This window comes from Hylobates moloch, unplaced genomic scaffold (genome assembly GCF_009828535.3).
Source record: "Hylobates moloch isolate HMO894 unplaced genomic scaffold, HMol_V3 SCAFFOLD_4, whole genome shotgun sequence".
Lineage (NCBI taxonomy): Eukaryota > Metazoa > Chordata > Mammalia > Primates > Hylobatidae > Hylobates > Hylobates moloch.
Genome location: NW_026652279.1, coordinates 49,499,011 through 49,516,539, shown reverse-complemented (window position 1 = coordinate 49,516,539; position 17,529 = coordinate 49,499,011). Strand labels below are relative to the sequence as shown.

General features: G+C 36.3%; 1 protein-coding gene across 1 annotated transcript in view; it reads right to left on the bottom strand.

Annotated features, from left to right (window-relative positions):
- Positions 1-17,529, bottom strand: part of SLC9C1 (solute carrier family 9 member C1) — a 175,937-nt gene that overhangs the window by 153,346 nt on the left and 5,062 nt on the right. The window contains 6 exon segments of the mRNA XM_032755066.2: positions 145-247; positions 3,797-3,958; positions 9,288-9,416; positions 12,081-12,246; positions 13,153-13,281; positions 15,095-15,195. Of these exon segments, the coding sequence (XP_032610957.1) occupies positions 145-247; positions 3,797-3,958; positions 9,288-9,416; positions 12,081-12,246; positions 13,153-13,281; positions 15,095-15,195 (790 nt within the window).

Below are 17,529 nucleotides of genomic sequence, written 5' to 3'. Positions count from 1 at the left end.
ACAAAATCTAGGAAAGGTTTTTAGTTGGGCAGTTTTCAAGTCTTTGAAAATCTTACTTCAACCATGTAGATGTAGATATTGTTACTATTATAATATTATAGCTTCCATTGTATGAAATAAAGTCAAAATATGCTACCCACTTACTCAAGAAGAAGTGTTTCTTCAACTCCTGCTTTAAAACTTGTAGAATTTAAAAGAAGTCCCACAATGGCCAGAGTAAATATTCCTGACATTCCAACTAACTCACCTATTTTTAAAAAGAAATAAATATAAAGTATTAATTTAACATCAACAGCAGCACAAATTTTACCTGAGTTAAAAGTTATCAGATGTTGTGACAGTACCGTGACTTTTATAGAGAGGCAACTTCACTTGATTTCAGCTGAAAAATATTGCAAATTATTACTACCACCCCATGTCCTTTTTCTTCCTCCAACTTATATCCAATTGTATTATAAAGCCTACTATGGACATCTTTGTACTGCTTCACACACCCCATTGAGGCTAGAGCACACTTTAGAGGTCAGGTTGTTTCAGATGGGTTCTGGAGGGTTGAAATGAAAATCAGCTGATGATTTCGTGAACTTGCCCACAACTTCTTAGCAGACATAGTTCTAGTTAATAAGTAAAAATTGAAATATTTGTTTTTAATACTAAAGAATATTGTGGATATGCTACTTTTATCATATATTAAATTGTCATTCATACTTCGACTAGTTCTGTGCCCTTTGCGCTTCTTTGACTTACTTTGCATTCTTGTATTACAACAGTTGTATTTTAATTACGGTAGACCTATTAAAACATTTAATTATCTGGTAGAGAAAGTTCTCCACTTAAAAAAATTGTCTTGTCTGTTCTCACACATTAATTTCTCTAGCTTAACTTTTGAAATTGTCATGAAATTTTAGATAGGTACGGTGGCTCATACCCATAATTCCAGCACTTTGGGAGGCTGACGTGGGATGATTGCTTGAGCCCAGGTGTTCGGGGCTGGCCCAGGCAATATAATGTGACCCTGTCTCTACAAACAATTTTAAAAATTGGCTTAGCTTGCAGGCACATGCCTGTAGTACCAGCTACTTAGGAGGCTGAGGTGGGAGAATTGCTTAAACCCAGGAGGTTGAGGCTGCAGTGAGCCATGAGTACTCCAGAGCCTGGGCAACAGAGCAAGACACTGTTTCTAAGACAGAGAGAGGGCTGGGCGTGGTGGCTCACGCCTGTAATCCCAGCACTTTGGGAGGCCAAGGCGGGTGGATCATGAGGTCAGGAGATTGAGTTAGCCTCCTGGCTAACACGGTGAAACCCCATCTCTACTAAAAATATGAAAAATTAGCCAGGCGTGGTGGCGGGCGCCTGTAGTCCCAGCTACTCGGGAGGCTGAGGCAAGAGAATAGCAAGAACCCAAAGGGCAGAGCTTGCAGTGAGCAGAGATTGGGCCACTGCACTCCAGCCTGGGTGACAGAGTGAGACTCCGTCTCAAAAAAAAAAAAAAAGAGAGAGAGAGAAGGAAAATTTAAAACCAAAAAAAAACTTCTATCATTGTTTGATTTGGATTGTAATAAAGTTTAATTTAGTGAAATTAATGCCATTATTACATTATTGAGTTTTCCCTTCTAAAGATGGAAAATTACAAGTTGTCTATTTTTTATTTTAGTTCTGGCTGAAAATGGTAACAAAGGCAGAGTCATTGTTGAATCGTGAAAGAAGAAATCATGGACATAGGTTCTTTGAAACAATCAAGCCCTGGATTAGGTATTATAACTTGTTAGGTGATGGTGAAGTCAGGAAAATATTTATAATGACTATCTTGAAGGTACTAATAATATAAACATGAAGGCATGTCACAGAGAAAGTCTTTTTACATTAAATTTATATTTACTCTGTATCTTGTTTTAATGAAATTCTGTCCTGGCAGGTTTCTTCCTAAAATGTTTATTGAGACATCTTGACTCTAAAAGTTTAAAATTATTTTCTTAAGTATAACCTTTAATCTTGAAACTAGGATTACTTATTAAAAATAATGTTAGAGGAAATTATATTTGTTGGATTTTCTTTTAGGAATCTAAGTATACATACACAATGAATACTAGTACATGAGGAACCTACCTGAATTAACTGATCATTCTCTGTCTGTTAATTCATTAGCTTGATTCTGTAACCCTCAGTATATTATAATTGAATTTAATCCACTGATTAATTCATTAGAAAGCCTCAAGATCCTCTGGTCTGCCTTTTCCTCTTCAGAGGGAAAAATAATAAATTCCCATTACTCTAGCACTTCTGAAGAATAGTTTTTCTATGCTTCAACTTATTCAAATTTTATATTTCTTAATAACTTTTATAATTTTCTATGTTTAGGTTCAAACTATTTGTTAAGTTTATTCATTGATATTTTATAACTTTTTACCAATATAAAAAGAATCAAATTTTCATATTTTCTAGCTAGTCATTGCTGGCTGATAAAAATACCATCAATTGTTTTGGATAACTTTATCTTATATCAAGCTATTAAAGGGTCTTGCTGACTTTGTTTACCAATTAATTCTGTTGAATTTTCTGTATGATATAAAATGTTGTGATCAATCTAACCATTTTTTCTTTTAAAATATGTATAAATGTTCCCCCTTATTGCATTAGCTAGAGCCTTCAGAATTATTTTTAATCATGGATGTGAGAATATACACCATTGTCCTATTCCTAAATTTAACAGAGACATAGTACAGGTGAGGTAACTAGGTGTTATCTTGCATGTCAATTCCAAATCATATGAAGGGCTGTCTGAAGAGCTGAGTTAAATGTAATTCTGAGGCTGTGTCAGGAAACAGCGGTATGGCTAATTATCAATAGCTACCATATTTTTGTGAGGAGGTGATTGTGGGACATGGATTAATAATATTGATAGATGTTATAATATTTAGCTTTACTTGATATGTAACTTCTATTTTGATTGCCTTTTTGATCTAACAGTTACCAAGACAAAATATCTAATTTACAGGTAGAAGCCCCCCCTCCGCCTTTTTGTTAGAGAGACGGCTTCTCTCTTTGTTGCCTGGGCTGGAGTGCGATCATAGCTCACTGCAGCCTCAAATTCCTGGGCTCAAGTGATCCTCCAGCCTCAGGCTCCTGAGGAGCTGGGACTACAGGCATGTGCCACCACATCTAGCTAGTTTTAAAAATTCTTGTAGACATGGGATCTCACTATCTTACCCAGACTGGTCTCGAAATCCTGGGCTCAAGTGATCCTCCTGTCCCAAGGTGCTAGGATTATAGGCATAAGCCACCACGCCTGGTAGGAACTCTCTCTTTGTAGTTCATATTTAATTTAATTGCATCATGGTTGAACAATGTTTGAAATTTTATTGAAATGTTCTTCGAGTTAATTTCTGCAGATTGTCTACAGGTATATATAAAGGATATGCATTCTGTTTTGGGAGGTAAAACTCTATATATCTTATAAACCAACCTTATAAGATATTTAAATATTTCTATAGCCATAATCATTTTTTGTTCAATTAGTCATGAAATTCTCTGGGAAAGGCATAAGAATTTATCTTTCTGTAATGTTAGTTTTGTCAAATTTTTCTTTCTTTTATAATAGTATTTGCTAATATTGGTACATTGTTTTCTGTTGTATAGATATTCATGTTTAATATCTTTTGATAGATTATTTTAATAAAAAATTCTGTCTAGATCAGTTGAATGTTTTTACTAACTTTTGCCTGGTATGCATTTCTCGTATATTTTTATTTTGAAATTTTCTATGTGATTTTATTTTAGGCATAGGCACCTCACTTACAAATATAAAAGATGAGATACAGAATTGAAAAGATGAGACTTATATGATTGACATCATCACCAAAAACAGTTGACATCCAAAATTGAATCAGTTTTGAACTTAGAATTCCAAACAAGAAACTTGCTATAATATATGAACAAATTCCACCCACGATCTCTTCAGCTACAAAAAAGGGGCGTAAATAAGAAATAGTTAATAGAACTTGCCCTTAATTTTAATTGATATTCCAGGTTTATTTTCCTTTCTGTCATTATCTTTAAAATTAGCTAACTGCCACAATGAACATGAGAGTGCAGATATCCCTGCGACATATTGATTTCAATTCCTTTGGTTATATACCCAGAAGTAGGATTACTGGACCATATGGTAGAGTTCTACTTTTAGTTTTTTGAGGAACTTCCACACAGTTTTCCATAATAGCTTTACTAATTTACATTCCCACCAACAGTATACAAGAGTTTCCTTTTCTCTGCAATCTTACTAACACTTCTCTTTTATCTTTTTGATAAAAGCCATTTTAACAGATGTGAAGTGATATCTCATTGTGGTTTTCATTTGCATTTCCCTAATGTTTAGTGATGCTGAACATTTTTTAATGTACCTGTTGACTGCCGAGTGCTGTTGCTCATGCCTATAATCCCAGCACTTACAATCCCTAGGGAGGCCGAGGTGGGCAGATCCCTTGAGGCCAGGAGTTTGAGACCAGCCTGGCCAACATGGTGAAATCCCATCTCTATTAAAAATACAAAAATTAGCTGGGTGTGGTGGCACATGCCTGTAATCCCAGCTACCTGGGAGGCTGAGGCATGAGAATAGCTTGAACCCGGGAGGCAGAGGTTGTAGTGAGCCGAGATCACACCACTGCACTCCAGCCTGGGCAACAGAGCAAGACTCTGTCTCAAAAAAAAAAAGTACCAGTTGACCATTTGTATGTCTTCTTTTAATGTCTGTCTGTTCTTAGCCTATTTTTTAATCGGGTTATTTATGTCCAATATATGGAGTCAACCTAAGTGTCCATCAGTGAATGAATAAAGAAAATATGGTAAACATACACAATGAAATAGTATTTGTCCTTAAAAAAGAAGGAAGTCTTGTTATTTACAACAAGATGGATGAACCTAGAGGACATTATGCTAAGTGAAATAAGATAGGCATGATCTTACTTATATATAGAAACTAAAAAAGTTGAACTTACAGAAATAAGAGTAGAATAATTATTACCAGAGGCTGGGGATGTAGGGAGGAAGAGAATAGGGAATTGTTCATTAACAGGTGCAAAGTTTCCAAGAGAAAGCAGTAATAAGTTTTTAGATCTATTCCACAGCAAAGTGACTATAGTCAATAATAATGTATTGGTATTTCAAAATAACTAAGAGTAAATTTCAAATCTCTCATCATAAAAAATTATAGTTAAATGAGGTGATGTTAATTAGCTTGATTCAATCATTCTACATTGTATATATATATCAAAACCTCACATTGTACCCCATAAATGTATACATTATGATTTGTCCATTAAAACTAATATTAATAAAAATAGCTCATTGTCTTTGGGGTAGATGGACAAATTTTCTTGTTTCTGTGTTGAAAGAGTTTATTTTCAACTGCTAAAAGCCATGCTTAAGTTTGTAAAATTTGGTCAGTTTAGTTTAAGAGCTCCTTTTGGTCTCCATTAAGGAATTTATTCAGTGCCTTTAACATGTCAAACATGTAATAAATAGATTTTAGAGATATATGAAGGAACAAGTAGGAAGTCCCTAAACTCATGGAAGTGATACTCTAGATCTAATGTAATACACACAGGAAATACAGAAAGAGGAGTGTCTCTAGGCCTCAGGTGGGTGAATCTCCTGCATTATGTTGGCCTGCCAAAGTGACTGATCGCTTCCTTATTTTTGAGCATTTCATATGTTTTAGCTTTTCCCCCTGATAAACAATGTTGCAATGTATATTTCTGTACATACATTTTTCTGTGCTTCTCTGAGTGCTTTTTAGGTTCCAAAAGTAAAATTCATGCACCAAAAGATATTTGCTTCTTTGGTGTTGTTACTTTTATATTTTGCCTAATTGCTTTCCACAGAGCAATGTCATGATGCCCTTCCCAGGAAAACAGGGAGCCCGAGGCCATCATAGGCTCATTTGCTGGAACTACACATGGCTCTAGGCCACATGAGCTCTAGGCACAGAGCTGGTCATGGCAATAATTTTGAGTCCAGCATCTCCTGTCACTAAAATATAGGATGGAGGCTAACTCTAGTTGCAGAAGCATACAGGAATCTGGAGTTAGAAGACTCCCGTTTGAATGTTGCTTTTTCCTTTAAGAAAGGAAAATACATTTTAATAAGTAACATGTTTGCTGACTAGATTTGTTAAGCCAGGAAAAGTCTCAAAGCAAAGCCATTACTGCTTATACTGTTTTAAAATTTCTAGCACTCGAATTGGAAAGAGTAAGAACTCTGAGTGAAATAATCTTTCTTAATTTTTCCCTATTATAAAATATGTGCTAACTTCACAGATTAGTAACACTGTTTAAATAATTACAGAAGTGGCCGGGCGCGGTGGCTCACGCTTGTAACCCCAGCACTTTGGGAGGCCGAGGCGGGCGGATCACGAAGTCAGGAGATCGAGACCACGGTGAAACCCCGTCTCCACTAAAAATACAAAAAATTAGCCGGGCGTGGTGGCGAGCGCCTGTAGTCCCAGCTACTCGGAGAGGCTGAGGCAGGAGAATGGCGTGAACCTGGGAGGCGGAGCTTGCAGTGAGCCGAGACTGCGCCACTGCACTCCAGCCTGGGCGACAGAGCGAAGACTCCGTCTCAAAAAAAAAAAAAAAAAAAATACAGAAGTTATAAAAACACTGGTTACTCTGAAAAATATTGATTCACAATTGTCAAATGAAATAGCAGTAAAGCTTATGAAGCATCTTTATTTCTTAAGGAAAATTTGTATTTCAAAGGTGTTGAAGTTCAGAGAAAGTCATAATGTCTAAAAAAGTAAATTCATCATTCTCTTTCTCCTACAGCAGAGTTTTTACTGAAGTTATTACTATTATTATTTTAATAGTGATTACTTACAGTTTTTATTCCTCTGAAATATAAAAAAATAAAGTTCCATTCCATTGATTATTATCAAAATTACAAGGCAAGCTCTATGGAGGCAAGGGGACTTTGCTTATTGTGTTTATGGTTAAATCCTCAGGCCCTAGAATAGAAATTCTCACATAGTACATATTAATAAATAATTGTTGAATCAGTAAATGAATGAACTTCCACATCAGAACCTTTATTCTTCCTTTTCCTTTCCCTTCTCCCAATGAGTACCAAAAAAGTTCCCCTGATTAGCCTGTAGATGTCATTTCTGATATAAGTTTCCCTGAAAATCCGTGGTCAGTATATAATATCTTAAATAAAGCCTGGTAGAACACTGAACCAGGTTTAGTAGGTGAATATGGATCCTCCTGAATGGCATGCATGATTGTATTTCTTTCAGGTTTTTCAGTTCCCCCAAGGGTGGTCCTTGAGTTTTTTAAATGTTCTGAATATAGAAATTTCTTTGTTGCTCACCTTAGTTAACTTCAGGAAGGTCATAGCTATAGGAGGTTTTATGGTGAGTGCTCTCTGAGTGCCATATTGCGTCACCTCCCTTTGCACCCTGGGTTTTAGTAGAGGTTGTGTTTATAGTTGTTTGGCTTTCACACACATCACAGATGGTGAATTGGAAGTACCTAAAGACGATGTACCTTTCTGTGCTAAACTGAGATTCCAGGTTCACCACAGATGCTCCAAGCTTCCATGGGCTAGGTAAACTAACACCATACAGAGAGCTTCACCCATCTGTTGTCCATAAGCCTCAAAGGCTGAAAGCAAATACCTCCTATGCCCAAGTGGGGTAACTGTCCACCACCTGGATCAGCTCCTTTGAGGGAAGGGTGAGAGGGGTGGTGGTCCTCAGGATGATTCTTCTTGGGAAAAATATTCTTCACTTCTGAGTTTTAGGATAAGGCAGGCATAGGAAAGAATAGAGGTATACAGGGTCCCTGGTTGCACAACAATGAAGCACTCTCTAGGGACAGGGAAAACAGTTACAGCTAAAATCTCCCCTTCTTGAGTAGTAGGAGAGGTAATTTAAGATATTCTTCATTGCTGAGGGGAGGGGGGGAGTAGAAGAATCCCCTTCTTCACATAATCTAGGGGAATTCACATAATCTAGCTAGGCTTAGAAATTATCTGACTTTCTCATTCATTCTTCCCAATGGTTTTAGAAATCAATCTCCATGAATGGAGAGTTCCTGATATTACTCACTTCCATCCAAATTTTCCTCTATTTATGATGGCATTCTAAGTTTAAATGTCTATCAGTTGTCCTTTTCCTCTGCCATTAAATGTGCATGTAGTGGTAAATCCACTGCAGCAGAGTGGATTGTTTGATACCATACAGATCAATGGATTAGAATATGTTGTGGAGGCACCTCCTAAGCACACCTTTTCCACAGGAATGGGGGTAGTGGTGGAATGAGACAATGCTACATAAGACCTTAGAACAAAGAAGACACCCAGTGCATAGAATAGTAGGTCGTCAGTTTATCAAGGAGACTGTAATAATTGCTTTTCCAAAACCAGTGCAAGTGCACCACAATAAAAAGGTAAATAAATTCTTAGTAATATTATGGAAATGCTTTGATTTCATAGACACCCTGAAAAGATCCTATGAACCCCCTTCCTCCACTAGCCAGGGATTCAGAGACTAAACTTTGAAAATGACTTTTCTAGGAGGAAGATACAGGGTTTTGACCAGAGAGGAGCACATAAGTTGCTTCTAGGGATGGTGGTAACATGAAATTTCTTCTCCTGATTAATAGTTATATAGCTGTATACATTATAATCACTATTATAATATACATATATCATTTATTTTATATACACACATAAACATGATAAAGGGGAAAAAAAGTACTTATGGTTTAGGGCTATCTGAAAGCGGTGAATGAAACAGCTCATGGAAACTTTGCAATCCCTCTGCTAACAAGCACTATTCTCTGGCCCTGTAGATGGCTAATAACTCATACTTCCTCCCTTATTTGACAGCTTTTTATGTTGCCAGCATGAGATACAGTCCCAGGGCAAAGGGAAGAGAAGCTGCCTCCTCTCACTACTAGTGGATGCACTATTTGGCTTATCTTCTAAGCTCATCTTCAGCACATAAAAAAGAACATCCCTCATTCTGGTTGTCTGGCATTCTGGTTCAGCCCAGGCCTGTGGAATGTTGCTCCCATAAGCATCTCCGTGAAGAGTCTCAACCCAGTCTCACAACAAATATGTAACTAACATTAAGTAATGTATAATAGTGCTTTGTAAAGAGTAAGTCACTAAACCAATACTCACTATTATCTTCCTACAAATATAACTTATGGTAGGATATTACAAAATACACATCAGCTTTCAGAAAATACAGGATTCTGATGTTAAGAAAAATTTTTTAAAAAGATACGTACCTAAGGTATGGTTTCTTTTACTTTGTAGTCTTTTGCCAAAATCCATAATACTAGTAAATGTAATTAATGATATAACAGAGGTCATCAGACTTTCTCCATTAATTAAACTGATGAGGCTTCTAGAAAGCCCTACATATGTTGAGGGGGAAAGATGTTTTTTAAAGTGAGAAAAACATTAAAAATTAAATGTTAAAGAATACAATTTTCTTAGCAACTATAAGGATGGTCTTAGCTATGGATTTACTGTAAGTTAAGTTTAGATAATCATAATTGGCACTAAATTAATTATGGCCGTTATGTTTATGTAAGTGAGATAATTAAAGTTCTCATTCCTTGCTTCAAAGCACAGAGGAAAACATGAAATTTATTATTATTTTTAATTCAGTGAGTTATTCTATATAAATGCATGCATGATAAATCAGATATATTTAAGATAAGACAGAAAATGATGATTGAGGAATAAAGTAAATTTACAAACCAAAGCTTTATAACATGACATCCAAACAAATATTAAGGCACTTGTTCACATAATCTAGCTAGGCTTAGAAATTATCTGACTTTCTCATTCATTCTTCCCAATGGTTTTAGAAATCAATCTCCATGAATGGAGAGTTCCTGATATTACTCACTTCCATCCAAATTCTCCTTTATTTACGATGGCATTCTAAGTTTAAATGTCTATCAGTTGTCCTTTTCCTCTGCCATTAAACGTGCATGTAGTGGTAAAACTACAACTTTGAGCATCTATAGTGATTTTCTAAAAGCCATAGGAGGAAATGTTATTATACAGTAAACGTACTTTCTGTGAATCAACCACTCTATAACTGCAATCACAACCTAACTACAATCAGTACGCTGATAGAAGAGATGAAACACCAAGGCTGTTCCTGTGTGGCTCAATTGCCTTGGCCATCCCATACTTCACCTCTGCCTGTATCTATGCCCTTCGCTGTAAGACTTGGCAGTGATTCTCACCAAAAAGATCTAGTTTGTTTTTTTATGAGACTCGATGAAAGCAGAAATTTTTTGCCTCCTCTCTGACTCCTGCCACCGCCATGGCAGCATTCCTCTATAGGAATATAAGAGATACAAGAAGGAATCTTAGATCTTCCCAAATGAGGCCATCCTGGATCACTTTGCCTCCCCAATGTCCACCAGCTGATTACAGATTCCTTAGTGAACCTAGCAAGATCAGCAGAACCCAGCCCATATCATCAGAACTGCTGGATTCATGAGAAATAATAATTGTTGTTTAAGCCACCATATTTGGAGTTGTTTATTACTCAGCAAAACCTAACTGATATTATTGTATAATTATTCCATTTTAGAAAATGGAAGTATGGCAAAATGTAAATACTCAGATATACTTAGTAGATGTAAGGGCATAGGAGGAGTCAAAGGACATGAAAAGCTCAAGCCAATGTGAATGTACTTCTGTATTCTGACTGTCCTGGGCAAATTTTTCATGTATATATTTAAAAAAGTATACATATGCACATACACATGCACACACACATACACATATATACATATATCTAAATCTTATAAATCTTGCTTTGTAAACTCAGGAACGATGCTGCCAAGAAGAAATTACTTTTAAAAATTTCTTCTGGAAAGATACAGGGAGGAGACAGACAAAATTCTGAAAGTAATGGCAAGATGGACAAAATTTATGAACATAACCTTGCAAGGTACTCTTCGTAAATCAAATTCAACAGCAGCAGGGTAGAAAATCAGTGGAATACTAGATTACAAGATAACAAAGTTAGACAAGAGTGAAATCGGATCTCAGGTATCATAAGAGTCTCTCCAATATAGAGGAGAAAAGGGCTGGCACTGACAGTCACAAGGAGGCAGGGATGTGTGCTGAGAGTATGGGGAGGAAGACAAGAATACAGGGTTGGGTGGTGGATGTTGGCATCTTCTTCTAAAGTGTCATCTCACTCTCTTAATGTCCTTTGTCTTGAAGGCTCAGCTCTCATTTATTCATATATTTACACTTGATGTGTCTCCCCTACTCTATTTCTACCTGCGTTAGATAGCTATTTCCCCTTTAATTGGCTAGAAAGTAAAATTAAAATTGAAAAGAGTACACATGTTGTGTGTGTGCAAATGTGTGCATGGGTTGCCATATTAATATTCTATTTTAAAGCAATTTTTCTAGTTCTCATTAAAAAGTGATGAAGGGAGACAATAAAGTTATTGTTTTTCTTGCATGAGGCTTTTTTTTTTTTGCTCTTCTGGGCTAAATTGAGTTGGTATTTTACTTTTAAATATAGATTGATTTTTCTTAAAAGAGTATACACTCAAAACACTGTGTGATTGATGATTTTACCATTTTTTGGCTTTTTAGGCTTTCAGTCTTGATGATGACAATGACTCCAAAAGCAAAATATTTTTAAAATGGCATTGTCCTAATGATTATTTACAAAGGAAAAGAAATATTGGGCAACAGAAATGTCACCACAGTGTATATGAAATATTGTAACATCCCAGAACTGTTCTGTTGGCTCAAGGTAGAAGTATGTATAAAGTCAAGGGTTCTAAACTAATCCCCTCTCCTATTCCACAATTGCGTACAATACTTTTTTTGACACTAAGTAAGCCCGTCACTGGCATTTCTTCTGCCCTAAGCATGACCTCCAGAATCTCTGCTTAATCCTCAACCCCCAATCCCTCACTACCTGACTTCTCATAGTGAAAAGCTACCAAAAGCAAAACATCTTAAAACAAATACAAGTTCATTATGAAATATGATATTATAAATATAGAAAAAGAGAACAATATACCTACCAAGGTCTCTTACAGCAGCTGCGGTTAGCATGGGATCTGAACTCACAAGGATAGCTGAAAATAATAACCGCGAGGTGGGCTTCAAAAGTAATTTATTTACAGATGCCAGATACCAAAGAACTAAGATATAATTAACCAAAAAGCCGGGAATTGTAATTAAAAGTATCTGCAAAGAAATTTTACAATTAGAAAAATCAGACTGCTTCTGTAGTCCATTTTAAGAAGAAGATAATCAGCATTATTGGAGATACAGAATCAACCAACACCAACAGTACCCACCAGCAGACAGAGGGGTGGGGCCATCTAGCTCACGCTGCTTCAGCTGACTTCCACTTGACCAAAGATGCAGGAGATGGCTTGGCAGAGCTCAGATGAGACAACCCAAACCCCTTTTATGTCTATTCTTTTTGATTTCATCTTTTTGTCATTTGTCTGAATTCCATGTGTCTGGATTTGGCTTAAAAGTATAAATTATTCTAACAAATTATTTGCTTCTAATGCAGTTTAAGTAATGGCCTGTATTTACAAAACTGTTTTGATTACTTTGAAAGAAACGTACACCCTACTTATGATTTGGAGGGTTTTTTCTTGAGGTCTTTCCCTGATACAGTTCAAATTTCACATATTAAAAAACTTAAGGTTTTTGAATTAAAGTTTAGCTGCTTCTGTGTTTTCTTCTCTGCTTTTATTCTCTTAGATTTGAATGTAGGAAGCTCTAGAACATAGGTATTTAAAACATGACTTTTCTTAGCAATTTCCTTTTATTGGAGCTAATACACTTTCTCATAGCACTCTTGTAGCATTTCAGTGTTAAAATTATATCTGGTATGAAGTTATGCGAGTCAGATTTTCAGAATTACTGTTTTCTTTCATTATTTTTACCCTGGGTCTTTGATATGCTAGGCAATTGCCAAGATATGGCTTATTCACTAAATTATGAAGCTGAATTTATTACTCCCATACCCTTTTCTTTCTTCTTTGTTCCCTATTTTGGAAAAAAATATTTAAAAAATTTGAACATAGATAATATGTGGTTCATGAATGAATGGTATTACCAAAAAAGAATGCTTACCTGCCAAAACAACTTTCGAAGCATGTATGTATCCATGTCAAGTGCAGTAGTAAAGAAAATTACTGGTGTAAATATACGAAAAAATAAGTCTGGACTCATCCATTGTATGGCGTTTGCGTATCTTTGGACCTAATATTATACAAATATATCATCTTCTCATTTATTCATCACTATTAGAATAGAATACATGCTAGGCACTCCTAAATCTAACAGTAGAGAAAGACAATTTTTAAAAGATATATCACACAAAGGAGTAAGTGATCGTATCAAATTCTAGAAACTACAAATAATTGACCATGGCTTATGTAGAAGATATGTGTGGAAGAATAGAAGGGATAGAGACTGGAAAGTTAATGCAATTCATGCAATAACTAATTAACAATGTTTAACATGAGATATTTAGTGGAAATGTGTAACTCCTATTATAGGTATCCATTCAACATTCACTTATTAGGGAAACACTGAGTACCTACTGTGTTAGGTAATATCTTTGCATTTGGGAGATAATTCTCCATGCACCTCTTGTGTTTCTCCATGGTTTATGCATACAGGCATTGATTGTTTTTCTTCCAGACTATCTTTTCATGAATGTTGGTATGGCTTAGAAGGCAGAGCAAGTGTCTTCCTCCAGAGCAAATGACAGGTTTACTTTACTGTCCAGTGTAATAAAGATAGTATCTCCCTCAGAGACGTTTATTACATTTAAAGAACAGATACAGGAAGTACATTGACATGGGTACTAAAGAATATGCAGCAGATTTTCAGGCAATCAAAACGAAGAAAGAAGTTTCAGGTAGGTGGATAATCATGCACAAAATTCACAAAAGAGTAAGTGATTGTACCAAATTCTAAAAACTACAAATAATTGGCTATGGCTTATATAGAAGATCTGCGTGGAAGAATAGGCAAGAGAGCAAATGAACTTACTACCCATTATAGAGGATTCAGGTTCTCTTAGCTTACATTTCTTCTCCTGTGGCCAGATATATAACCCAATGTAGGTGCAGATTTCACCTGGCCCTCTTTGCTTCTTTGGGATTATGGTTCAGGAGACAGGCACAAGAAAGTGTTAACTCTGGTTATTGCTATTGCTGTGGATAATAAAACCCTTTTTCTCTGGTCCAGGAGTCCCATCTCTTTTTCTGGGATCATGAAACTGGCAGGCTAGCTTATTAGCTGGCAAGTAGAGAAAAATCTTAGACCCTTCATGGGTCTTAACATTGGTCTCTTCCTTTGAAGGAGTTGCTGACAAATAGTAAAGCTTATAGAAGTACTTCAAATTGCATCTGTGTCAAAATCATATGATTATAAAACCTGTTTATGACAGGTAAAGTAGTAAACTGCTTCTGGTTCTTACATGAATACATGTTTTGTATAATACTTTTAACATTATTGACTAAATTTGTTTGGGAAAGTCAATCATTTCAGACAAGTTCTCACATCCATTCTGATTGACTAGGGCAGATATTGGCAAATATGGCCCCTTGCCCAAATCTGCACACTTAAGAGACTAGTTTCTCTTCTAACAGAAACCCTTTAAAACCGTCTTCATTGAGGAAATAGCTTAGTTCAATATTATAATATTTTTGCTACTCAAGTCCTGTACCAGCAGTACAAAGTCTCCCTGAGCTCCTATGTCATTAGCCATTTTTTTTCTAAGCTTTTAAAATCTGTTTAACATTCCTTGGCCACTAATACTTTCAGTAGCTGTATGTACTCAGTAGCTGTATGTACTCAGCTTTTGCAGATCTCAGCTAGACCTCAGCTTTTGCAGGCCTGGCTCCTTTTTCTACATGCCTGATGTGATGCTAGCCACATCACAATCATCTATCAACTGGCAGAACAGTGAGGGGATGAATAATTTTTGCAAATTTTAAATGCCATCTCTGCATTTATACAATTCTCAAATAAATAGTGTAAAATACTCATTTACAATACACACCTGTGAAGATGTAAAGCTTAATACTTCAAAACTGCATCCAAGTAAAAATAATATCACAGGGACAGGAATTGGAAAGTCTTCCAAGAGCAGGTTCAAAAATGCTGCAAAAAAATATGTTGTTACTGAAAGGCAATGAGATATCTCATTTATAGAACTTTAATGTGACATGATTTCTTAAAATTGTGAACAATGTCTTACAGTTTCACTACTTGTTTTTTTTGTTTGTTTGTTTGTTTGTTTTTTTAGGGTAATTGGCTCTGTCTTTAATTTTTTTTTTTTTTTTAATTATACTTTAGGTTTTAGGGTACATGTGCACAAGGTGCAGGTTTGTTACATATGTATCCATGTGCCATGTTGATTTCCTGCACCCATTAGCTCGTCATTTAGCATTAGGTATATCTCCTAATGCTGTCCCTGCCCCCCCCACCCCCCACCCCACAACAGTACCCGGAATGTGATGTTCCCCTTCCTGTGTCCATGAGTTCTCATTGTTCAATTCCCACCTATGAGTGAGAACATGCGGTGTTTGGTTTTTTGTCCTTGCGATAGTTTACTGAGAATGATGTTTTCCAGTTTCATCCATGTCCCTACAAAGGACACGAACTCATCATTTTTTATGGCTGCATAGTATTCCATGGTGTATATGTGCCACATTTTCTTAATCCAGTCTATTGTTGTTGGACATTTGGGTTGGTTCCAAGTCTTTGCTATTGTGAATAGTGCCGCAATAAACATACGTGTGCATGTGTCTTTATAGCAGCATGATTTATAGTCCTTTGGGTATATACCCAGTAATGGGATGGCTGGGTCAAATGGTATTTCTAGTTCTAGATCCCTGAGGAATCGCCACACTGACTTCCACAATGGTTGAACTAGTTTACAGTCCCACCAACAGTGTAAAAGTGTTCCTATTTCTCCGCATCCTCTCCAGCACCTGTTGTTTCCTGATTTTTTAATGATGGCCATTCTAACTGGTGTGAGATGGTATCTCACTGTGGTTTTGATTTGCATTTCTCTGATGGCCAGTGATGATGAGCATTTCTTCATGTGTTTTCTGGCTGCATAAATGTCTTCTTTTGAGAAGTGTCTGTTCATGTCCTTTGCCCACTTTTTGATGGGGTTGTTTGTTTTTTTCTTGTAAATTTGTTTGAGTTCATTGTAGATTCTGGATATTAGCCCTTTGTCAGATGAGTAGGTTGCAAAAATTTTCTCCCATTCTGTAGGTTGCCTGTTCACTCTGAAGGTAGTTTCTTTTGCTGTGCAGAAGCTCTTTAGTTTAATGAGATCCCATTTGTCAATTTTGGCTTTTGTTGCCATTGCTTTTGGTGTTTTAGACATGAAGTCCTTGCCCACGCCTATGGCCTGAATGGTATTGCCTAGGTTTTCTTGTAGAATTTTAATGGTTTTAGGTCTAACATTTAAGTCTTTAATCCATCTTGAATTAATTTTTATATAAGGTGTAAGGAAGGGATCCAGTTTCAGCTTTCTACATATGGCTAGCCAGTTTTCCCAGCACCATTTATTAAATAGGGAATCCTCACTACTTGTTTTCTCTTTTCGTGAGTTTAAAATCCTCCCTCACACTTATCAGCACACAGAATCAGTGTGACTGTTAATCTACCGGGTTACTGTTTTACCTCTCCTATGATGTATCTCATGCTCATCTCCTTAGAAACTTAACAAACATTACTAGCAATTATTGGCTCTTGGGTTACTATTGAAATATTTATAGTAGTTTTGTACACATTATAAATCAGAGATTAGTTTCTTTAGCAATCCTGCAATAAAAGGTTAGTAAGTAAACCTTAATGAAATCTTCTGGTTCAGGAACAATGAGAAACTAGACCAATTTAAAAAACTAGTTGTGGAATAGTGGGTTTTGCTGCAACTGGTTCATTTTCCTCCTGTTTTCACTCATTCTGGCACAATCTGGCACCATCGTCCTTCTTGTAAGGCTGAGCCTGAGAATGCAAAGCAGAGAGGTAGGACCGAAATTGAGGTGAATCTGGGAACCTGACAATGGGTCTCCAGGTGCAGTCTCTGAAACTGGAGGATATGGGGAGAAAGGGCTCTCCGATGCGGAGATAATAGGGAAGCTCTTGGCATGGTTGGCTGCAGGTATGTGATCCCGGAGGAGCGGGAGTCAAATAGGATACGCCGACTATTAATTCAAGGAACACTTTTCTGAAACACTTTGCCACAGTGAAGGAAATAAGGAATTGTATTCTCAGAGATTTTGGGAGAAGATGCATGGGTCTTGGAAGATAATTACTCAAAATATGCAGGGAAGGAATAAAATTGAAGGGCGTTTTTCTTACAGAACATCATTTGTCATATTTATTTGATCAAGATGATGAAGATTTATATCATAAGGATCTAGTCTGAAGCACTAAGAAGAATAAGACATCAGTTTAAGAAGAGGAATATGAATTCTG